The sequence below is a fragment of the Pleurodeles waltl genome, chromosome 9, assembly GCF_031143425.1.
Source record: "Pleurodeles waltl isolate 20211129_DDA chromosome 9, aPleWal1.hap1.20221129, whole genome shotgun sequence".
NCBI lineage: Eukaryota > Metazoa > Chordata > Amphibia > Caudata > Salamandridae > Pleurodeles > Pleurodeles waltl.
In genome coordinates, this window is record NC_090448.1 from 418,580,581 (window position 1) to 418,606,037 (window position 25,457).

The 25,457-nt window shown below is 41.5% G+C and overlaps 1 protein-coding gene across 2 annotated transcripts in view; it reads right to left on the minus strand.

The window, feature by feature from the left end:
* Nucleotides 1-25,457, minus strand: part of SHKBP1 (SH3KBP1 binding protein 1) — a 220,937-nt gene that overhangs the window by 187,629 nt on the left and 7,851 nt on the right. Inside the window, exons 2-3 of one of the 2 annotated variants that reach the window (XM_069207208.1) lie at nt 14,905-14,941; nt 1,030-1,083 (exon numbers count right to left, since the gene is read on the minus strand). Coding sequence is in view for 1 of the 2 variants with exons in the window: in XM_069207207.1 (XP_069063308.1) it covers nt 1,030-1,083 (54 nt within the window). In the remaining variant the exon portion in view is untranslated. The remainder of the gene's footprint in view (nt 1-1,029; nt 1,084-14,904; nt 14,942-25,457) is intronic. The other variant, XM_069207207.1, reaches the window with a different exon arrangement.

The following is a 25,457-nucleotide window of genomic DNA, read 5'->3' on the forward strand; positions in this document are numbered from 1 at the left end:
AATAGTAGTTCGAGAAGCATGTCAATACACGAAAAACACAAGAGGAATTTTGTTAGGAGGAAGAGAGCAAAAACCATCTGCATCTCAAATTTTCAATGCTATACCCACATAGCCCAAAAGCAGACAAACCTCTGCTCCATCTACTGGAAGCATGGGATCTCTACACAAAGGGCAGCCACTACTGTTTCTGGATAAAGGCATCTGGTCAGCATGTTGTCCAACTGAAATCTCCTGCGGGTGATATTTCCCTCTGAATGCAAAACAACCTAGAGATGTCTACTTCAGAGTACCAATAATAGCAGCATGCAACAATCTTCACGTCCTAAAAAATATGCCCTCAACAGCACTATGAGTGAAACACTGACAACTATAACTCTTGTGTACTGGAGACGTAGGGCAACCACAACCCTTGTGGAGCATTGTATCTTTGTGAATCTCAAATGTTCTGGATGTCACCTGAATGTGGAGTTCCCACTGACTTTAAAGAAATAACACCCACTTACAAAAACTCACCTATAGCATGGCATCTATGGAAACATGTACTTAATGTTCATAGGCAAAAATATATAAAATAACTGGATGTGTTAACAAATATGTTTATAACATGCAGGTCACTTTATACCATCTCAAGTAAGTCCGTTGTAGTACACAAAGACCGTAAAATAGAGATCAAATCACCATTTATGCACAGGATACCATTCAATAGGCTGGTGTACCCTCCATGAAAGTAAAAGCCATCCACCCAACTGACTATTAGTGTCATAGCCGAGATCGAACCAATAAATCACTTTCAAAAAGTTAGCTAGAAAGCAGGTGGAATAGCAGTTTGGACTTAATTTTCCTCTCCAAAGAACATCAGTGAAATCGCTGTTAAAAAGTGATTGGTCCAATCTCCAGCCGATAATCTATTTGACAGCACCCCTCTACTGTAAACTGCAACTTTACTACCCCACAAATCATAGGGCGCATTCCTTCACATCTTCGTACCCCACAGTTAAAATTCTCTCCTTTGACTCTAAAGCCACTTACCTTGAGAAGAAAGAATCGGAGATCCATGTCAGCGTTTGTCTTGACGTGCTGAACCTGGTGTAAAAAAACGAAAGAAAAAGGTTATAGACATGAAAACCAAAGAGGACAGCATCAATTTGTTTAATGTGCGCTTTGCTGCTTCAGGACCTACATAAGAGTGGGAAATGGCCCTCTAACTATTTAAGACATTATGTCAAGAATGAAACTATAGGGTTTATAAGAGTGCTCGTCCATACTGAACCAAGTCACTAGCATCTCATTCACCAGGTTATAGCTCTTTTCACCAAGTCAAATTTGATCAGAAAACTTTTTGTTGGACAAGCTGTTTCCTGACCGGAATGTGGCATTCCAGCTGCTAATTAGGAATAAAGAAAGAGGGTCATATTGGACCAGCATTATTACAAGGTGTTATTCTTGCTGCCTAAAGCTATTAAACAGCAGTGTACTGTTTTTCTTCCGTGAAAGTGCAGGCTACTGCCACGCTCTTATTATTTTGCTCGGAAAACTTTATACACTGGAAGATCCTGCACATAGAGTTTGGATTGAAGGCCTAAAATCCATCACTCTCCTTGGCTTCTTGCCGCCTCCTTATCCCACTAAGGAGGTGCTAAGACGGCATAAACTGGACCACACGCATGTAGTATATTAATACATCAACTGCACAAGATAAAAGAGTGTTGATATTCAGATCTTTGCGGATTTCACTTGAGCCAAGAAAGGCAAAGAAGTAACCAATCACAGCATCGTGTGTTGGTTTACTCTTTCTATAAAAGTCTGTTATGCTTTGGCAAAGAATACTTCTCTAGCTTGCATTCATGCCCAGTAACAAGAGCCTCCCAGGATGTATTCCTTTGGGACTTAATCATAAGGCGAGGGATCTGTGTGAAGACGTATCCAATCAATCATATCCATTATTTACCTTCACTAACAGTATTTCTTGTAGATATTGTATTTTATGCAGAGTCCTCACCACCTTCTCCTCTACCCTGTTGAATCAGTCTCATGATTATTAAGATTAGCAAACACAAGTACTACAGCGATTATCACTGTCACTTGGTTCCTCTCTACACTTTCTGTTGTGGAGGAGAAAAAATGCAGGAACATACACCGGCACAGTAGTCTGTGGTATATATAGGATGGTGATATCACATCTAGAGCAGATAAAGCTGCACAGGCAACATGGCGGTGCTGAGCAACTACAGGTGGGGAATACAATTCTGCATCTAGACTGGCAGCTGGGAAATATTCATATTATGAGGAACTTGCAGCAAGATATAGTACCTGCCAGTAACATCATTTCGAGAGGTAAGTAACTTTTTCCTTATGCTTGGTTCAGTCAGTTAGTGTGCAGGAAGACACTGTCTGGGTAAATGTGAGTACAAGGGTGTAGCTTGGTCAGCAAGAGTGGGAGGGTTGTGACCTTCACATTTCCTAACAATCAAGTTGGCATATAATGTTAAAATAAATAATACAACTAGCAGGATGCATAAGAGGGGCTTAGAAGGCAGTGGGAAAAAAAATATATACATATATTAATTACCCAGTGGCAGTCACCGCTAGAAGGTTATAGTTAAGACCAAGTTATAAAAAGCGCTTTTTTACTTGCCTATATCTTTGGCGCTGCAAGACAAATCTTCACAAAACTTTCCAAAGAAATTTGCCAAGCCCATCAGCTGCTAACTGGAAAGTTTCGGGGTGATCCATTCAGGGGGGGGCCAAGAAAAAGAGGGGGGGGCCCAAAACATGTTTTCCCCGTTCATTTTTCGATAGGGATTTTGAGCAGCGATAGCACCAATACTACTGAATGGAATTAGACCAAATTTGCCAGAAAGGTAGGTTCGGATCCAGAACGCAACCTTTTTATGTTTTGGTGTAATTCCGTTGAGTAACTTTAGAGAAATTAAAGAAAATCCACATTTGTAAACCTAGGGACGCGAAGGATTTGCGACCCCTCCCGATCTCGTGCAGAGATCTGACTGGTTGATAGCATTCCAATAATAAAAGCCCGTGAAGTGTTGTCAGCCATCTTGGGACTCAGCTGAAGCTCCTCCCCCTCCCCAGGGGGGCTAAAAAAGTGTTTTATTTTTTATTTTACGAATTAAGTCGTGCTGGATCCGCAGTAAAATAACCCCCCCCCCCAAAAAAAAAAAACAGAGCATGGTCTCCCGCGCTTCATTATGATAAAACCCCGGGTGGGCCAAGTCCCGGGTGCATTTGTATACAAATGCAGGGGGTGTGGGGGGACTCCTGGCCCATTTCCGCTGCCCCGTGGACCGCCACATCCCGGGACTTACAATTTATAAGTGGGGACCGCCTGCCACCTGCTGCCCTGGGGGCTACCAACTCCCCAGGGATGTGATTTAATAGGCAGGGCCCATTTGCCCCTGCTGCCTGAGGGACTATCACCTCCATGGGGCATGTAGTAATAGAGTGCGGGGAGCCATGTGCCCCCCACTTCCCTAGGGACCACCAACTCCCCAGGGCTTTGCTTAAATATGTGGGTCGGTGGACCACATGCCGCCCCCACTGCCTTGGGGCCACTACCTCACCGGGGTAAAATGTAATTAATTTGCGGGGGCCAAGCCACCTCCTTGCTGCCCTGGGGATCACCACCTCCCCAGTGCAAATATTTAGCAAAAGAAACCGGGTATCTTTGGGACCCCCTAAGCCCTGGGGTCCACCACTTTCCCGCAGCTATACTGAATTATGAGCAGGGGTCCACACGCCCCACCACCCCAACTGCACCGGGGACCGCCACCCCCAGGGGCAAATATTTGAAGCCCGGCTGCGTGCACTCTGGAGGGGGGCCACATCACCCCCACCCCCCCTTCAGAGAGTCACTGAAAAATATCGCATTCCAAGTAAATCATACGTCAAAGCCTAAAAACTCATTTTTTTCTCTCTCTTTCAATCAATTTCTCCAATTCACACATCCACTCAGACACCTACGCTCCCCACTCACAGACCCACTCACGCACCCACTCAGACTAACACACCCATTCACACACCCAGTGACAGACACATGCACCCACTCAAAGACACGCAACACACTAAAACACCCACTAAAACACTGATGTACGCACTCTCACACCCAGGCACTCTCACAGCCACTCTCACCCCCAGATAGTCCCTCTCACATCTATTCTGACACCCGGAGAGGCCGCAGCCAATTTCCTCTGTGCATGACCTAATGGCCAAAGGGCTATGCATAGCATGGGGTTGGGTGGTTAGCCGCAGGGTCTGGCTGCGGACCAGGTCTTGCTGGCAACCTCCGCTGCGCACAGGTGAAGGCCGTGCATGGTGCAAAGTTGGGTGCTTATAGGAGTTTGGCATCAGGGCCTGGCCACAGGCTAGGCCTTGTTGAACAGCTGTCGCCACGCACTGCCTAAAGCCATGTGCGGCGGTGGTTGGATTAACGTATAGTAATGAAAATTATTAAATGTTAAAAAACAAAACATAGAAATTCACTGCAAAAAAACAAAGGTTACAGAGACGTTCTAGTCAGGCTCACATTTTAAACATATAAAACTATAGAAATTCACCAGTTATAGTTACTTCAAGTAACTATAACTCGTGCCACTAAGTTAACTATAACTCGCGCCCTAGCCAGGCACTGCTAATGGCCCCACAAATTACGGCACTCATGACATCCTAAATAACATAATTTATATCAATGTAATATTTGCAGTAAAAATGTTAACGAAATAAACTGCATTGATAGGCTGTGAGCTATTGTTACCTTAAGGCACGAGTTATACTTACTTGAGGTAACTAACTATAACAAGCTCCCTCACCCCCCATTTGAATTACACCCCTGTGTGAGCATCTAGACTGTGTTGTGTTTGTGATCTGTTGTAGCGTTTAATTCCCTAGGATGCTTGTCACTGTTCTTGAATGTACTGAAAGGAAGTTGCAAAGTGCTGGCCTGAACAAGCTAGGCAACTGTGTTACCAATTTCCTTTGTAAAACATTACAGCTGGTCTAGCCCTCCTTCCTAATGTTCTTTTAATATAGTTGGTGCTTGATGTATTTGTTTACCCAAGAATAAACTTTGACACTTATATTAAAATGTTTGAAGCTTTACAGGCTTGCTTAATATAAGTGCTGCAAAGATGTCTGAATTTCTACTTTGTAGCTCGAAAAGCTGCTTTTAGATGTCAAGCAGTTTTTTATTTGCTATGTATTAACTGATTTCTTGTCTTACAGCCTTGTAGTTCCAGCATCATGCATGCCCCCAACTCATTTGAACTATTATAGCGCAGGCACCCAGAGTTGAGCCGGATGACTGTATTTGTTTTGGAGCTGCTGCTGCCACTATAGTCTCCTTACAACATTTCAAAGATTTAACATGCCTCATCTTCGTCCTTTTCAGTTACTACTCCACTAGAAATGATCAGTTCCTTTTTACTTCTAACAGGAACATTAAAAGGTGGGAAACAGCATTTACAATAAAAGCCGAACAACAGGAGCCCTTCACAACTAAGGCTTTATAATGAAAATGCCTGTAGTATAATTCATCAAACGTCATTGAGTTTCCTTGTAGTTTATTCAAATATGAAAGCACGCCAACACCAATGTCTGCCTGTACTCCACCCTAGTCAACTTCAACTGCCCTACTACTCCAATTCTACACATCATCCCCATTCCATTCTTTCAACTACAAACATTCCACTAACTCTACATTCCAAGTGAAGTGAGAACACCATTACATAACAATGCCTTTACAACGAAATTGCTTACAATGATAATGCGTTTACAACGGATGCCTTTTACAACAAAAATCATGGTAAATATAAGTATAGTGCAGGTAAATAAAAAGCTATATAGTGTGTGTGTGTGTGTGTGTGCGCGTGCGCACGTGGGGGGTGTAGAAAAGATTTATACTTGTTAAATACTTACATTTCTGTGGTAAAGGGTTTCGTTGTAAAGGCAGAATCGTTGTAATAAATTTCTGTTGTAAAAGCCTTTTGTTGGAAATACATTTTCGTTATAACGCTTGCGCTCTAAAGCCATTTGTTGTAATGGCATTCAGAAGTCCATCAGACATCCTTAAAAGGCAGTAGGCAGTACTCTCATTCTTGAAGGCTAGGAAAACGATATTCCTGCATTCTCACCTGCAAATCTTTAAGGACCTCTGGCTGTGCCTTGATTGTCTCTACAAAGGGGGTAAAAAGAACGGCTACAGAACTGTGAGGAATTTTGTTAAAAACTAATATATATATATATTTTTTTTTTAAACGGACAGCCGCAGGGCGGGGAGAGGTTTAAAAAGAACAGACAACAGGGGTGGTTAAAAAGATCAGGCTGCGTGATTTAAAATGAACAGGCAGTGTGAGGGTGGGCTAAAAACAATGGACAATTTGGTGATTAAACAGAACAGCCATTGAGAGGAGGGTGGGGGTGAGGAACTGCACACACATGCACCCTACAAGTGTGCATAAGCAAAAGCTTTTTTTTTTTTTTTTTTAAAAAGAGAGAGAGAGAACCTCCAGAGGCCTGTGGTCAGTGCAAGGATACTGGCCAGAGATACTTGCTCCATCGCAGGGACACACACAGAAGCCCCAGGAGGAAGCTGGAGGCAAGAGGGAGGTTGAGCAATAGGAAGCAAGGAAACAAGAGAGATGTGGAAGACAACCAATGGTAAAAATGATAAGTAATGTGCAAGCTCTAAGCCATTTTAAAGATTTATTTTGTTTACCAGAGATTTCTTATGCACCGTGCAGGTGAACATAAAAATCACACCTGTATCGTTCTGTAGGTGCACTCATGCAGTGTGATGCATGTGTGCACTCATGGAATGATGCCGGCAGGATCATAATGCATATGTGCACATGCACAACTTTGTACCATTGTGCCTCTTTTTTCATTTTTTCTGCCTGTGCTGAACAGCATTGGCAAAAAAAAGTGGTAAAGCCAAAGGTCAAAATGGCAAGACCTATTGGCTTGCCACTGCTTGTTTTTAGGTTGAGCGTGCAAACGCTTTGACCTGTTGTACAACTTGTGGGCTTTTAACCACACCCATCTCAGGCCCATCACTTTCTCTTGTGTGTGTGATTGCCTTTCAAAAATCCTTTGTTAACATTGGTAAATGCTTTTTGTTTGTCCCTCCTTAGGGCAGTTTTGTTACCACCTTGTAGACTGCCCCTTTTACATGGATAATTGCAAGACTGCCGATTTGTTTGACTGTGAGCAAACTTCTTTTTACTGTTGTGTCTCTCCTTCATGCTCATGGCGCTGTGAATTGGCTCGCTTATGTCAACTTTTATATTTCATTTCATTTGTTAATTTAACACACAGTCCTTAAACTTACTAGGTAACCTTCTATGACGACCCCAACCCCTGACCTCAGTCACCTCTGTGGTAGGTTTGTGGGACTGAAATAAGTTATCCTCCAACCTTGTGTCACCCACAGGAGTAGTTGTTTCAGAAACTGACAGCATCACTTCTTCATGTAGCCAATTAAGCCACTCACATTGATCTGTTACACAACAGGAATATTTCTTCATGATGTCCGTGTGTGAACCAGTAAGGAGCACTAAGCTCCTTTTGTTCCACCAACCTCTGTTCTCCAAAAGGGCTGACCCCCTACACACCTGTTTGACCAAAACTGTTGATGAAAACTTTGATGTCCCTTTACCTTCTTTGGATTTTTTATGAGAACCCAATCATCTACTTGCAAAGTCCGCCATCCAAATGCTTTCCAGCATCAAACCAGGTTTTATTGCTTCTTGTTTCTAAAGAACCTGATCTGACACTATCAGCAGTTTTCACTTTCAAACACTCTTACAACTCAACCAATTAGGAAACAATTTACTATGCACCTTCCTACCTCTAAGCAGTGTGAAGGGTGCTACACTAGTAGAGCTGTGGGGCACGGTGTTATACAACCAGATTTTATTGCGCACAAAATCCAGGCCATTTCTGAGGACACTGCTGTTTGTATCCCCTCCTTCACTATTATGTATCCCCTCTCAACTAGTCCATTGGAAGACGGAGAGTAGAGTACTACATTGAGATGGTGTATGTCATTAAGTTTGAAAAATGTGCACATATGGTGTGACAAAAAATGAGTACCATTATCGGTAACAATGTTTGTGGGTGACCTCTCTAGCATGAAGAAATGTAATATCTGTTGTGGGACTATCACAAAACAGGTAATACATTCATTTTGTGTGGTAGTGTACCAACAAAATCAAATATCTGTTATCTCTAGCTAGCTCCTTATAGGGACCAGAAAGTTCCAAACCAACTTTGCCCCAAGGTTCCTATGGAAATGGCACGGGATGAAGTGGTGTCTCTATAGCTTTCTAATGTTCATCAGGTAACAGACACTCAAAACACCCAGTAAACTAAGACCCTTACTTGAGCCTCAATAGAGTGCCACCAACAGTATTGCTTAATGTGTTGGCAGGTCTTTGTAAACCCCAAGTGTCCTTGATGCGCTGTCTGAATAATACCCCTTATCAGGGTCTCTAGGGAAACAAACAGGTCATGTTGCATTATCAATTCATCCACCACTGACAGTTTGCTGGCTACCTGAGCAAAACTCTTCAGTTCCGCAGACAGGGTCCTGCTTTCTGGCTAGTCACAAGTTATAAAATCTTTGACCTGAATATTATCAATGGAATACCCATCTTGCCAATTCTTTTCAGTTCTGGGTGCACACTCCGAAATAGTGTCTAAAGTTGACACCACACACTCAGTATTCTGGAGTAAGTAGTCTGCTCTGAAGTTCTTCCCCTATGGAAAATGACTGATGACAAACTGGTACGCCTGTAACTTGGATAATAGACATACCAGTCTAGCTGAAGCTCTATATGACCCACCACAAACGAGCATGTGCACCATTGGTTTGTGGTCAGTAAATACCCCAAACTCACATCCCCAAATGTAACCTTAACTTGTGTATTGCCGAGACGCATTCAAGAGCTTCGCATTTTATGGTGCTGTACCATGTCTCAGCAACTTGTAATGTTCTTGATGCAAACACAACGGTGTGTTCTCTCCTCGCAACCCACTGCCCAAGCACTGTGCCCAAACCAGATAGGCTAGCATAAAACATTCACAAAGCATTTGTGAGCGTAATGGAGGTGCATTGTCAGTCCAAATAAACTTGGCTCCCTTTCTCAATAAAGCTCTTGAAGGCTCTCCTGTCTGTACATTGTCATGTATAAAGTGGGTATAGTGTTCTGCTAAACCTAGTAACGAGCGCAAGGCATTCCTAGCTTGGGTGGAGGGACATCACTAATTGCTTTGATTGAAGAAAATTTAAGGTGTGTGCCAAATATTCAAGTTCTTGAACACCAAACGTACATTTTCCCCAGCTGATAGGCATGTCTCCACTGGAGTGTAATAAAAAAAAAATATTTTTTTTTAAACTTTGAACGACTGACTCAGGATATCATTAATGTCTGAACCAATATGTGAGGAAGAAAATTGTTTTTCAATGCTTATGACACATAATTCTCCATATACCCATCAGGAAGTTCATCAGTTACTACCGGAACATCCGCACCTGGTTTCAGGTACAATCCCATTTTAGCCAAATCTTGCCACCCTATTATGTTCCAGCTGCTGCCACATACAATACAACATAGTAATTTTGTGTCTTCCTAAGCACTCGATTTTGGATGTAGAGTATCCCAGCATCTCAATCTCAGTCTCCCAAACGCCTTGGGATTCATATTCGACAATTTTCATAAAATATAACGTCAGATAGAATGGTGATCCAGAGTCAGTCATGACTTGAAGCGTGATATTACTAATCACCACTTCATACCATAAAACCTTGGCACTACGTACCCCTAGGACTGTGTTACACTCAATAGGCAGCACAACATTATTCAGTTTTTGAGCGCAATTGTCTGTGTTCTCACTAATCTCAACACTGATGATTTTGGGGATCTTCTGTCCACCTTTACAAACTTCTTGAAAGTGCCCCAATTTGTTTTTTTTTGTTGTTTTTTTACAAAACATACATCTCTTGTCAATAGCAGGAGAGTTAGGATTACTGTTTATATGTTTTTTTTACCCACACCTAGAATACAAAATAGTAATTTTCTTAGTGGGTAGTCTCCATGCTTTGTTGCTCATGTTTACTGCATTGACAGTGCCTTCAAGCATGTTCATCAGGTTATCAGACTGACCTTCATGAATGGCTTTTGTGGAAATCATAAATCATTCAATCCCCTTTGCTAGATCAATCGTTTCTAATGAGGGATTCCTGCAGCTGAGCAATTTCTCTTGTATTTTCTTTGAGGAACACGAATTGATTACGTACATATGTAGGGATATTAGAACCGAAAATTCTGAGAGCTGCAACATATTCCTCAATGCTCTCATCCGCGCGTTGCTTCCTTTCGAAAAAGTCATGGCCGTTCGAGCATAATGCTAGATTCCTCAGCATATTGCTTGCCCATGCGTGAGAATGTCTCCTTATATTGATTCCAATCGTCTCCTGATGAAACGCGTGGTAAAAAGTCTGGGAGATTATTGAACACCAGTTGCGCTGCCAAACAAATGCAACTGTATTTGATTGCTGCTTTGTGCGTGGGTGAACACCTCAAAGCATCAATAGCTACAAGGTAATTTTCGAAGATTCTTAGTCACTGCCGCCACTTGCTTAGGTGTGCCTGGTAAATGCAAGAAAGGTGGTGGCTGGGCAATGTGTTGTGGTGTAGCCATATTGCTGCAGTTTAAAAAGTCTATTAAATGGCAAAATGGCACAGCGCTGCGTAGATAAGAAGGGCAAAATTCCGTAGATATTAAAGTACTGAGCCAAAGCCTGGGAAAAAAGACGCTTTAATTGTTGGCAAACTGCTGTAGTTACTACCAAATAAGCGCTGAATAAATAAATTCCTGGTGCAAGGATATCAAAGTATATTATGCCAGAACACAGGTAAGAAGACACAGCAGGTACTGCTGTGCAACGTGTAAAAAAAACATTGACAAACCCAATAGATCTCACGTAGCTGAAACCTACAGGCTTTGCTTAATACTTGTTATTTTACTTTTAAAATATTGGATGTGACTTGATAATAAATAAAAAATAACAATAACAATAACAGCAACAGTAAGAACAACAACACTTATTATTATTATTATTATTATTATTATTATTATTATAATAATGCACTTGGGTGACAGGACTGTTTGACAGCGGGGGCACCCAAGAGCAAAAGCCAAAAAATGGGTTTTCCAAAAACATACATGCATTACTTTTGGGCACACGAATTGTAGGGAACAAAAAGGACTGAGTGGGGGAGCAAGTGGAGAAAGTGATGGGGAACTTGAGGGGAGCAACGGGTGAGGTTTAGGTCAGGGTTCTGGGAAGAAATTTGAATAAAATAAAGACAGAATGGTGCAGGAAAGAACGGGTGGAGGGAAGGGAGCAATACTGAATTTGTGGGGTGAGGGCGCTAAATAAACTAGAGATGAAGCACATGAGAGAGGAAGTGTGGGGAGGAGAGTGCAGCAATTTGAATACAATTCCAAAAGCCTGAAGTCCCACCTGAATCATCACTCCCGTCTGACTGAAAAGCAGCTGTACTACATATATGACATCTGTTTACAGGAGTCAATTTTCTGGTCAGCTCAAGAGAATTCCAAGGAACATACTTAAGTTGTCCTCTCACAAGGAGGATGGCCAAGGTTGCTAGGTTACACTTCAGTGTTCTATGACTTCACAGTCAACCCTAGGGCTCCCTATTGGTTAAGGTTACATTGCAGACTTCCAATAGGGAACTAGAGTACATACTTACGATCTTGCTATATGGCAGGCAGAACAAAAGCAAGGAAACCATAGACATCAAGCTGCATAAAAGGAGCTGTGGAACTCTCCACAACTATTGGGGCTGCTATTCATTTCTTCTTGCCCATCTATCTGTCCTAATGTGTCCTCAGGTTGTTAGTTCCCTAAAAGCCAGCAATGGCTACAACACGTCATCATTGTGCTCTTCGTCACATGTGGAGCATTCTGCATGGAGTGGGCAGACTGTAATTAGCAGAACTTGGTCTTTAAACTGAGAGACTTACAGCACTTTGAAATGTGTTTTATAAAAAATTACAATCAAGATGTATTTTAGTCCGTTATGGCATCATACAGTGTTAAGTTGCTATGAATAATTAGACATTATGTTTTAGGGATGTCTAACTTCTTATTTCCACAATGATATGTACGAAATAGACATAATTGGTGTTGCTTGACCTTTGGTACTCCTGGAGCTGCTGTTTTTCCTGGTCTCTCAGCAGAAGAAGGTAGCGAAATTAAACAGAACTCTAAGAGCCCTCTTTATTTCCACCCCATTTCTGGAGCCCCAAAACAGGCAACAGGGCTGTGCTATTACTTTGGGCCATTGTGTGTGTGATGTAAATGCAGCTACTTTGGCACTTTGGTCAAAATCATTGTTGATATCTTCTAGTTTTTTAAATATGAATATGGGAACATCTGGAAGACAAATAAGGGTACTTTCAGCCTTTCAGTGCACTGCCTTCAAGAGGATTTATGGAGATTTGGAAGATATTTCATTGCAATTCTCTTTAAAAATGAACAGCTTGAAAACCTGTCAGAAGGAAGTGGGTTATTACATTTTACTTTGGGCTCCATTTTTTCAGTACTTTCGTCACTATTTTTTTTTTTGTTTTTACATAAAGTAATACATAAGTGAACAAGTGACTATTGGGGCACATGAAGTGAAATGAAACGTGTTTATGTAACTTCCTATCTCCGCTGACAACTCGAGATGGCTGTAGTTAAATGTGTAGTGTCGGAAGTAAAGGTACTGGGAACATAGAAATGGTGACTAACCCAGTATGTGCTCGCTTTATCAGACGCCTAAAAAGATGTGTGTCTCTGGTTTGAAAATGTTTCATGTTCAGCACCCTGTAGGCTAGTTTTCAGTTTTCTTACAGTCACATTCAAAATGTGTAAAATGTTTTGGAAAGTAGTGGAAAATATTATTATGCAGCAGGGTTGTCTAAATTACGCAGTGAGAAAAAGCAAACTATGAGGCGTAACATAACACATTTTGTGATAGTATTACTTCATTATTGTGTAATTGTTACACTTGTTAACACTACCTGGGAATAGGCTGCACCTCATTATGATGATGATAATCAATAAGCAGTAGAAGGGTGACCAGTTAACATTTTCATAGGGCCTACTAATGCCAGCAATGCATGCTGCTGTATATTTAGTAACTTTTGTACTGTTAGAGGTAGAAACTACTTCTTTGTTAAAATCTGAAGATTATGAAGCGGATGGTGGATTATGTGGCAAATGCATCAAATCCACAACTATGCAAAAAATGCCACAACCGCGCAATCGCATAAATCCAGTGGTCCTGGTTATATTGAAATGTTCAACTGAAAAAAGTTCACTCAGATCGAAAACTCGACTCAGACTAGAAGAGGAAGAAATTTACCCACCTTATATGTAGGTTGCACAGACAACGCTACCACCAGGTTATGGCTGCCTTCCTGCTCATTCCCACCTTTCTAACACCCCCAACTCCAAATTTAGGAATTCCACACTGAGCTTTATAAACACTATAGGTTATCACCTAAACAGGAAAGTACATGACTGGAAATAATTAACATAAGACACAATGGGTCTAATTTAGGATGTGACGAACGGTCCATCATGGTCGGGGAGCACATTACCACCGCCATGCTCATGGACCACCGCCCATTCAAATTAAAGATGACAACTGGGCCAGAGGTCATTTCTGTACATTGAAAATAATTACAGTCACCATTCCTTTCAAGGTACGAAAAGTTTGGTGGACAGTTATTCACCAGACTTAACAACAGTTCTTTGCTTTTCTGAAGTAAGCTCCCACAGCAGGAGTTTATTTCTGTCCCTCACCGATAGGCTTTGCCTGGTTGTGATGGACAAGAAAAAAAGGACACTGCACCCACCACCATAAATATAGCAAGCGGTGTAATGTCCTTCCTCCGACCACCATTACTCTGCTGGGCTATCGGAGGATGTATTCCGTTGACAGAGAAAACGGGGGCTTCACCAACAGAAAACTTAAAATCCACCCTTCTCTAAATGGGGCAAGCAGACCGAGGATATAGTGGGCAGGATTCTCTGTCGCATTTGTAATAGTGTACCATGTTTGCCAAACTCTAAAATGGGCCCTAAGTCTTCTACAGCTCATCGACGCACATACATGTATAAATAAGGCCTACTGCACAGCAAAGTGAGTAAAGTTATATTACCCAGAAGCAAGCTGCCCAGTACTGCTGGGCAGCTTGAGTGAGCTAGCTGTTCACTCTAGCTCTTAATGAATCTCTGTGGGATGCAGTGCGATATTCAGTCCCACGAGTATTTTTAAGGTCACCTTAGAAAACAGATGCTGCATGCATATTGTGCAACCTACACCCTGTCAACCAGCGGGTCCAGCAGTCACTCTATTCTTTAATTTATAAGTCTAAGCCAAAAGCCACAAGCCTTTTGGTGACCCTAAATCATGCCATTCTCACTAGTTAGATAACACCTTGAATAAAATGGCAAGCTTTCGAGAATGGCAACATGCTTGTGATCTCAGGAGTCTAATAAAGAGAGCTTGGTTAAAATAATTGGCATGTGCCACCCACTTACAGAAGGTGTGCAGCTACAAACGCAGAAACTCCTGCAGCAAACTGGTCCAAGCCTTTCATCCGAGGAAAATAGTCACCTTGTAAGAGAAATCCACCCACACTCTCATCAGGTTAATTATCGCACGAGCCTGTCTTACAGGGCCCATCAGTTCCTTTAAAAAAACTAAAAAAACAGCACACTTCCTCGTTCTCCTTTCGCCCACAATGAACTCCAAGGAGTAAAACTGCTTAAAATCTTCACAACAAATTAAACTGCCTGGCTAAACTCACCCTGGTTCTTTTCTATGTGGGCCTCACTTTTCTTGTTCTGAGAATAAAAAAATGCACATGCAAAGAACAGTTAACGGAGTTCATATTGGCGTAGGACAGACATAACCAAAGTATGAAAGCAAATACAGAGACAGCTGCTGAAACTTCAGAAAGATAAAAGAATATTAGCTTGTGCACAAGTGTTCTGTTACTCCACTTACTTAACAAGCCCTGGCAAAGCCAACAGCTCTGACATTGTCCTTTTGGCTTTCTCAGTGTTTGTTTTGTTTTGTATTGGTTTTGCAAAACGTAATCGTTGGAGAAGCTGCCAGGCTCTCAACAATCTAAAAAGAATTGAATGAAAGCAAAAATATTTTTGGTCTCAAAAAGCACACAGTGCCATAGTAGTCTCTAGCACCGAGGGGGAACTACTGTATGTTACTATATGCTATATGTAAAGGGGCAGAATGAAATCACTTACTGTGAAGTTAGTCAATGGACGAAATGGGCTGGCCCTTAGCTCCATGCTGTATGCTAGTGGGTGGAAGAAAAATGTGCATAACACAGTAACAGACAAATCCTCAAAAACAAGGATCAGACAAATGGATGAAGAGGGCTGGATCAAAATACCCTATAAGTATAGTATGCAAATAACTTTAGTAAAATCAAAATATCTTGGCTAACAGCAAGCATACATTTACATATAAAAGCACCAACAACAAGGCAGTCTCCCTTTTTGATGCCATCCTCTAGCAGCCAGCACCAAACATTCCACACCCACAGAACAATACCATCATCATTGTATTCAATTCCAGATCAGGGATCTCTACTGACAAATAGAGCGCCAGATACAATACTCCTCTCCCTTCCACAGCAAACCACGTGTGGTATTCAGGTGGATACATTTGTTGTATAAGTGTAGCATGCGCCCGAAGGATAACTGGTACATGTTTGCTGCAGAGCTTGTAAGTACTCTGCCAGAAATAAGTTAAGGAGATCATTAAAACAAGCTTTGGCAAAAACAATATGTCTTATCATTATAACTTGAGAGCCAAGCTGTTGACTTTGCCAATGTTTGTAAAGCATAGTTTTAAAAAAGTAAAACACAAATAAATCAAAATACTGGGGTAAAAACAAACATATCTTATCGTACCTCATCTCAAAACTGAGATAGAATTCAATGTTTTCAATCGTTATAGATGCATGGTTTACTTTTCAAATGTGTTTCACTCAGTAAACTGAACAAAATTTGACAAGAATAAGGAAGTGTCAGAATGTAAAGGGGAATGGCTGAAAAGGCCTAATTTATTTTCTACTTGATTCAACTATTTGCCGGTCTGCAATAGTCCTAGCAAAAGATTTATGGGCCTCCAGGAGAGGTGTCAGCTAGCACATGAGGCAGACAGTGCACTTAGCATAAGTGAGTGCACCAGATGGCGCTTCCCCCAGCACCATAAAACCCTTTGTGAGCCAAAGCTTTTGCTTTCATGCAATATGTGGACTGCAAGAAATAAAACAAAAACCCTGAAAGTCTCCTCTTCAGGCAGACCCCATCAGAAATGTCCATTTTGCTGAGCTTTCACAAACAAGCAGTGAGAGGTGGAGGAAAACACAGCACAGGTGGGCTCTGAGGTGTGGGGGGGGGGGGAGCAGCACACATGGGGGCGAACTAGAAATCACAGGCATTATCATGGAATGCTGAATGAAAAAGGGAAAAGTGGTTTCCAAAATTTGAGCAGTGGAAAAAGGCAGGCCACCAATCAAAAGGAGACTAAGCTCCAGGGAAGGGACATACACGAGAACAAGAAGGCAAACCATTGAATAAGAAGCAAGGAAATTAGAATATCAATAAAGCTAACCAATTGTAAGCAACTGCTGGGCTGTGTGTCTACCATACGTTTACAGTAGGTCTTTAGCAAGCACACAGCTTGGTCTGTCTGGTGGGCGAGACCTCAAATGTAATCTTGTGTATGTCACATCAACAAAAAACAAGCATTTGCAATACAATAGGTCTTGCTTTTGGGAGAGTTAGAGTTATTGGTATTGTAAATGCCTAACTGAACATTTCTTAGCACATAAATTGGTCTATCTTGTCTCATAATTTGGTCCTTTCCTGCCACATAACTCAGAAAGATCGGGGCCCTGGTCGAAGGTGCATAACACAGGCTCACCAAATAATCAGTCCTACCCTGCCTTCACCCACAGAACTGGCCTATGCTATGTGCCAATTATCAGGGTGACAAAAGAACAGTCACCAGTGCTACTTTTTTCTGGTTAGCAGCCACAGAAAATAGTCCCTATGTGTGCAAGCGAAGTACCCGGTCTCTGTGTGCCAGGGTGAATCTGAACCCAAAATGACAAAGACAATGTGCAAACGGAGAGCATAAGGAAAATGGAGTCAAGCGAACAATGGGGTAGTAGAGGTCAGGGGCGACAGGGAGTCAAAAACTCTGGGTGTGTATTAGAGAGGCCCACAAAATTTAAATTACTTCATTTCGGTAACAGTGTGAACAATGTGACGTAACTGGCAGTCATGCAAAGTGCTGCAAAACCTCCAATCGACTTCACGCTGTATGAAACTTCAAAGGAGTGTGCCCACACTAAAGTATGTGGCCGAAACACCACAGAGAAGCATCAGTATGTGTTGTGGAAAGAGATGAAAGTAAAAAATACAGGAGCACTCTAAAACCAAAGACATTCACTCCTATTGAAGGATAAACAATAAGTAATGACACTGAAAGAATTATTGGCAATGCCAAAGATATGGCATATAAATAAAAGTGCCTCTTTGGTCACTGATGAGTTTAGGCACTCAAATTATCACACATCTCACCCTTTTACTCATGCAGTCATTCACCTACTCACTGACTCATTCTTGCATTCACTCACTTACACAACCATAATACAACACAAACTTAACAGCATGTGTAAGATGAACTAAAACAATAACAGCAGAAACAAGCATTGGCAAAGCCAATAAGTCTCACCTCTGCAAGATCTATTGGCTTTGGCAATGTAATATTTTTGATTTTGCCATGCAGTACAGCAGAACGGTGGCGGAGCAGCATGGCTAAACAAAAAAAAGCAATATGATGCAGTCCACGCTGACCGCGTCATAGCTCCTTTTTCTGCAGTACGCCACGGCTAAATAGGTTAGCTTGGGGCGGGCCCTCCTGAGTTCAAGCACACAGTAGAGTTTCCAAAATTTCTGTAGCACTGAGCTTAAGCCTGTTTGGGCCCGGCTGCATGGATGTAAACAGAACATCAAAGACGGGCACATGAGCAGCGGGGAACAAAAATCGCGTTGGAGATTTATGGCTCTTCAAATCTGGACAATATCACAGAGTGCAACACACAAAAAAAAGTTAGAGCTACTAGCGCTGTAAATTCCTAACTGGACTTTTCTTGTCACATCTATTGAAAATGAAAAGTGAAACAGTTGACATAAACAAGCTGATTCAAAGCGCCACGGCCGCCATGAGCATGAGCACGAAGGAGAGTCACAAAAGGAAAACAAGGCTCAACAGTTAAAAAAATAAAATTAAAAAAAAACATACAATCGAACATGAAGCATTGCACCGAGCCACAAGGAGAAAAGATTGTGGCTCACATTAAAGGGAAAACTGAAACCAGACCGGAGGAGTGAGCAGGGCCATCACACGCTGGAAGAAGCATGATATAGTATGATGGCCAACAAAAATGTTCTCTTACTGAATGCTCACTAGGTGGGAACTTATAGCACAAAGAAGGGACAGTTAGCACAATGCACCAATAAAAGTGAAGCATTTAAGCAAGCACAACAAAGAAGAAATGCCAAGAGTGGCATGGCTTAAGCCCCTATACTGGACACAGCGTGTCTCGCAGAGAGAGCGCATGCACTGCCTAGGCTCAAACTAAAAAGAAAACTTTATTCCAGCTAAACATGGCAGGCATGTATGTGCAATAATAAATGAAATTAAATACAGCAGCAGGTCGCTGTCTTTCAGTGATATTGTACACATTCTAAAATGGCTAAAGTTGCAGCAAGCATGCCACATTTAAAACCAACATTTGCCCATCCTGGAATGGTAAAACAATGATAGACTATGGACAAAACCGCTCCATGATGGTTAGCACTGTCTGGGGACACAAATAAAAGAACAAATTACACAATAGAGGTCTGGGAAACCAGCACTGGAACTGAAGCACACTCATTTTCAAGCAGATGTGCACATTTGATCAGATGAATTCTACCACTTACAGGGCAGGAGAGACAATGGCTTAAGTGGGTCTGAGCCAGTACCCTTTGCTGTATGCTGTGAAAAATGGAAGCAGAGTATAAATGACACTCAGGCAGACCAATGGGAGAAGAGGACTGACCCAAACCCCTCTAAGTATTTATATATGTATGCATATTTGTATGTAAATATAATGATGTCTTCATACAATATTCTGGCAACAACTTAACCTGTAAGCCTTTTGAAGGGATCCTATCAAGAAGTATTTCAGTACAAATCTTCTAGATCCAGGTTTAGCCAAAGTATGTAATCAACAACAAAATTCTTAGATTCAAATGTAATCTGTAAGATTTCATTTAATGAAATCCATGTCTGCACACTTGAACATGGTGCAATAACAACCTACACGTAAAGGCTTTTGGGTTTAACATACGAGTGCCATAAAAAATATATCACACCTGCTGCTTCTGTTGTAACTTTTCATAATAAGCAATACTGTAGTGACATAAGCTTTCCCACGAGTCCCCAGGCCCCAACAAGGGAGGCGTGGGAGTGAGACATGGTTGACTGGGCGGAAGCTGAAGAAGTTCATATGAGGAGGACTAGGAGAGGTGAAAAAGCACAAGAAGTATTGATAGCCTGGGCAGAGATGACACGGGCGCTGCTTGCACATAAATGTACACAGCGGTAAGGTACCCCTTTACAGCAGGGGGGAGGATAAGTGACACCCAAAGATGGGGCAATGGGTTTCTTTTTCATATCTGGCGCCTAGAAATGATTGCCAACTCAGACCGGAAAGAAACAATTATGATGAACAATGAAGTATGTAGCACAATGTGCCTTCTTTGGAAGCTTTGGGATGGGGCAGGTGGGAGGGGAGGGAAAATTGTTGTATATTGGTTTACTTGAACAAGTTGTTGGGAGATTGGTAGAGATGTATGTCAATCTAATTCTTCTATCCCATAATAAACTCAGGCCTACTGTACTGAGTGTAAGTTTTACCACAAGGCAACCATCAGGTATACAGTCATAAAATTCCATATCTATACACAATTACATTTGGGAAAGCAAAATACTACCCCTCCCGAGAGAGTTTAATAAGGATTATGACAGTGCAAACAAACCTTCCAGCCTTATGGTTTGTGAGAGGGAGTAACAAACATTAACATACTTGCCTACTAAAGTAATCTGTGAGAGTAATAACAATTCACACTTCAATTCATATGGACTTTAACATATGCTTTTCAAAATAAATATTTATAGCCTACTGGCTTTATTGTAACTTTTCATAATAAACAGATAAGACCTAAAGCATGGGTACTCGCAAACATTTTCCCCAGGGCCACAAAGATTGGTCTGTGATGTGACTGAGGGCAGCACTGATACGAGCAGGATGGCAGTGGTGGACTGGTGGCAAGGTGCGTATAGGGGAAGCAAAGCACATACATCTAGTGTCCGAATAGAACAATCTGAAAACCAAAACTTGGGATTAATCCTGGCTTCTCTACTTAACCAACTTGTGTGGACCTAGGCAATTGTTTTATTTCCCTTATCCTGTTTTTTTTCATTATAACATCTGAGAGCCTCAAAATACCTGACTTCAGGATGTGTGCCATACAAAACCTTCTCCTGTGTTTAATTTAATAAACTATAATGTTCTTCATGTGTAATAGGAACTCAGACCACCCAAAGAGTGCACATAAAAACTGGCTTGCCGCTTGGTTCACTACTGGCATTGTTGCTAGGGCGGGTAGGGAGAATGAATGCTTGTTAACCGATGTTTGAAAACTATCACTTTAAAAAATCCTCAGTGTGCTGATATAACCTGATGTACTAAGGTTCTGCATGTTAATAAAATACACATTCTGAATTTTGAACAGATTTTATCATACTTTTACACTTTTGCTGCAAGATGTCTTTAAAAATGAAGGTGTTTCTAAAGTTAAGCAATGCAGGACACCCTAGCTACTTCCTTTCTTTAACTTCAGTTAACCTTTATATAAACGATTGCCCGCTCATTTAACATCTTTTTAATATTAGAGTGCTGTGTCAAGTAAACAGCAGCCCAGCACTGCTGTTGACTAAGGGGCTGCATGTAAAGGTCAGGAGGGCTACATGCTGTCCCCGGGCTGTACTTTGAGTCTCACTGACCTAAAGCCTTGTCCCCATAACTAGTACAGCACTGCTGTTTCACACATAAAAATCCCCAAGGGCCAAACAACTCATTTTAGTGGACGTACACAGCTTTTGCCCAATCGATTACTGTACTTCAACCAACATGTGGTCAGAGCCAAAACCCACTCTCAATAGTACTTCTGAAAGCTCTTTTTCTCTTGATCACAAAAGGTGGCCCACAGTAGCTGCACATTCAAGACAGACCTAAAAACACACACAAATAGTAGCCCCATCACATCAGCAGTGGAAGTCCACACCACAGCCAATCAAAAGCAAAGGTAAAACGGCTAGGTTGCAGAGTCTAAACTGGCACAGAATGAAGAAGAAAACCTAGAGGTGGACAAGCCACTAAAGGTTCAAGCCAGGCTTGAGGCTAAAATCTGGCTCTGGCTCAGGGTCCTATAGGAACCTCAAGCCCATAACGAGCCGAGTTTTCATGTGGCTTCGGTCTGCCACCCAGGATGTGGCACTAGTCAGAGCTGCCGACCGAGGAACTGGGGAACCAGCTTCAAGTCTCGGCATCGGCTTAACATCCTGGGATTATGAGCAATCACTTGATTTCCCCATGTCTACAAATAATGCATATGACCATGTGTAATGTAACTGGTACTCGTGTAAAGTGATTGCATTTCACATAATAATTAAAAACTGTACTAAGAGGTACAAAAACAAAGCCTTTAGGTCAGAAAAGACAAAAGATAAATAGCCATTTACTGGGTGGTGTGTTCAAAGTGAAACCATAAAAACCTTGGTAAATCGCAGTGTCTTCGCTTGGACCGTGTAATCTTAAACAAATATTTAATTTCACTAAAACTTTTTTTTTCTTCATTATTGAGGTCGGACTACCAGTTGTCCAAAACTATCACTTTTAATAAGTACTTCTCAGTGCAGTGCTATAACGTGCCCTATTAATATCAAAGCTTCCACATGTTAAAGAAATACATTTTTTTGAGTTTTGATGGGACTATCATATTTTTTACGTGATGTTTGTTGTATGAGCTAAATAGCAAATATTATAAGGGCTCGGCTCCTACAGTGGGCTTGGCTCTCCATGTTAATGTGTTGGCTCGCCCACGTCTAGGAAAACCACCAACAGAAAGCAAGTAATTGAGACTGACACCAAAGCCATCTATCTAATCATGAGCAAAGGTTGTCTCTCTACACCAGGTTCTGTACACCGTGCTGTTTAGAACAGATAGTTCGCGCCGTCTTTGGTGAGACCATTAAAATGAACGCCAACACTGTTCTCCTGGCGTTTTCCAATACTAGATTATGATTACAAATTTGCTAGCTTCTCATTTAAATGATCAGGGCCGAGTGAAAAATGAGAATATTAAGTGCAGTCTCTCAACGGAGCAGAAAAAGCCTTCTTTCTTGCAGCAGTTTCACCGCCCTACGAGTCACGTCATTTATCTTGTAGCTCTGGATCAATCAACGCCGGCGGCTCCCTTCCTTCCGAGGCGGCAGCATAGCAGTGCTGTCCAAGTCCTTATCTTAACATGCACACTTCCCGTTCGTGGTGCTCCAGGGTATCTGGCTTATTATTCCTCGATCAGCTCCGCAAGGCATACTGCCAGCTGCAAATGAAAAAAAACACACAACTACACGAAAACATTTAACTATTCCGAAACACACCAAACCCTGTCGCCTCTGTAGCAAACACCTCAGTAGTCTGAGGTTTCTATACAGGATTTGCACATTACAAGCCTCCTTAATAAATTGATTTATTGGGACTTCTTTTGAACAAAGGCTGCTCACTTGGTCGGTAATTTGTATTTTTAGTTCACACATAATTGCTTAACCAACAAGTCAATGTATCTGTCAATTTCAGCCCCAACTCCAAGTTCAAAAACAAAACAGACAACAAAAAACACCAACTAGAAATGCGGGAAGTAGCTTGAACCACTGGTAATCACTAAGGGTGAATTTCATATGATCTTTTCTCGTCTATGTCATTACGGAAGTGCACCATCTATCATTATAATATGTTGATTGATAAAAACTATAACATTCATCACAGAAGGGAACCATCCAAAACAGTCTCAAATAAATACGGGAAGCACGAAAGACTGGAGCACGGCCCCTTCTAAAAAGGAAGAAAGCAATACAAGCTTCTTTCAGCCCTCTTGATCCTCACCAGTGAAGAGCAATTTCAGATTCTATGACACAGTCCGCAAGAGGTTCATGACTGAGACCCCCCACCCCATCTAGGATTACTGACTTAGCAAAAAAGAAATAAGCACTGAATGGAAATGCTCGAATTAAATAAGAACCACTGGTTATTATCTGCACATAATCCATAAAATATTTTCTTTAGTTCATCTGAACCCTTACAAAAATAGACCAACCATGAGCATTCCATCCATCACTTTTTAGGTTTCATCTGGGCACTGTGCTTGCAAAATCTTTTGTTGATAAAAATAAAATCTTAAAAGGGGCTTGTAAACTGCCCCTTACTTCCCTAAACTTACAATTGGCTTAGTCCAATGTCACTCTAATTTACGTGCTTATGATTGGCAAGCACATCGTCTCCTTTCACTTGCGCTCTCTGCTGCTTTGCCGTCCTGCTGACAATGCAGTCGGGTGGATTCTTGATTAAATACTTCTTCCAGTCACTGCCATTGGCTTCAGGTCAGTGTGCTTCCACTCCACAGTCACTTTTTTCCCCTCACATTCTGAGGGAGTCACATGGAGCAGAAGTTAGGATGCACGTCGCTCCAAGTTCTGCATGCCGACAAAAATGAGCAATTGATCCTTGTGCCGTTTCATTGGTACACACAGCCTTTAGCAACTCACTCATTAGCTTACATGCTTCGAAGGGTGTCATCGCTGCAGTCTCAATGTAAACAATTATAGCGCTGCACAGCAAACTTGCCTCTAGGCACAGTGCATTTGAATATAGGTTTGCATTTGGATCAGTACTGATGTTTGGTCCATTTCAAGGCGTATTTCATTTCACCATGTGGCATAACTGCCAGAACTGCTGAATTTGGAACTCGGGAACCAGGTTTGGATCTTGGTGTCGGCTCAACATCCTGATTCTGGGCAAATCACTGAAAAACATGAATGTGGCATTATGTGATGTAACTGGTGCACATGTAGAGCGCTCCAATACCTTTGAGGCACTTTCACACTATAAAACTTGTAAAAGAACAAGCATTGGCAAAGCCAATAGGTTTCGCCTTTGTTCTTTCTTTATACCTAACAGGATTACAAAATATTTAAAAAACGTTGTAATTAAGTTTGTTTTAAATATGATAAACCGTTAATAATTGTTTATGTAGTTGTTTATGAATCCAACATACATCACAACATAAACTATTAACAGCTTATCAAATTTAAAACAAACATTATAACATTTTTCTAATATTTATAAGCCAGTTACATAGTAAGCTAGAATGCAAAAAAAAAAAAAAAAAAGAAGAGGTGAAACCTATTTGCTTTGCCAATGCTTGTTAGTCTTCTCTTTAAGTACCTCAAAATGGGAGAGAGATGTTGAGACACAGGTCCCGGAGCTCACAGGGTGCTAATACTCCAGCTGAACTTCAGTGACAAGACCCAACAAGTTCATGCTTGGAATTGCTTGCGTTTCCTTAGTTGGGGCAGGTGGGCCCAGCAGTTGGAAATGGACTGTGCTTTGTAGAGAGGGGTCAAGACTGATATACAATTTGTGGCTCCTATGTGGGTTATACTGATTAGAGATGCTGGAGATCAGAAAGAAGGATTCTATCTTAGGTGTTTTATAAGTATTTTTTTTAGATCACTACTGTCAATTTGGCAAACCTTTTAAACATTAAATATGCACTGAAGTACATGAACATCTTAGTGCTACAACTAAAGTCACTTCACAGTATTAAAAAAAAGCTGTTGAATGTTTCTTAATCAAAAAAAGTAGGCATCTTTCTTTTTAAAACACACTACTATCGATTTTGTTTCCTAAAGTTGGTGGAAGAGGGTCTGATTCAGCAAAAAACAGACCTCCTTGTACCACCAATCACAACATAATCCCCAGTAATTACTGATAATTAGGAACTCCACTAAAGAGAAAGACACCCAAAAAGCAATGGCTCTGGGAAGCCCCATCTGGCTCTCTCTGAAATAGGACTGCAGCAAAAACAAGGATTAGCAAAGCCAATATGCCTGACCTATGAGAGTTATTGGCTTTGGCAATGTTTTGTAACA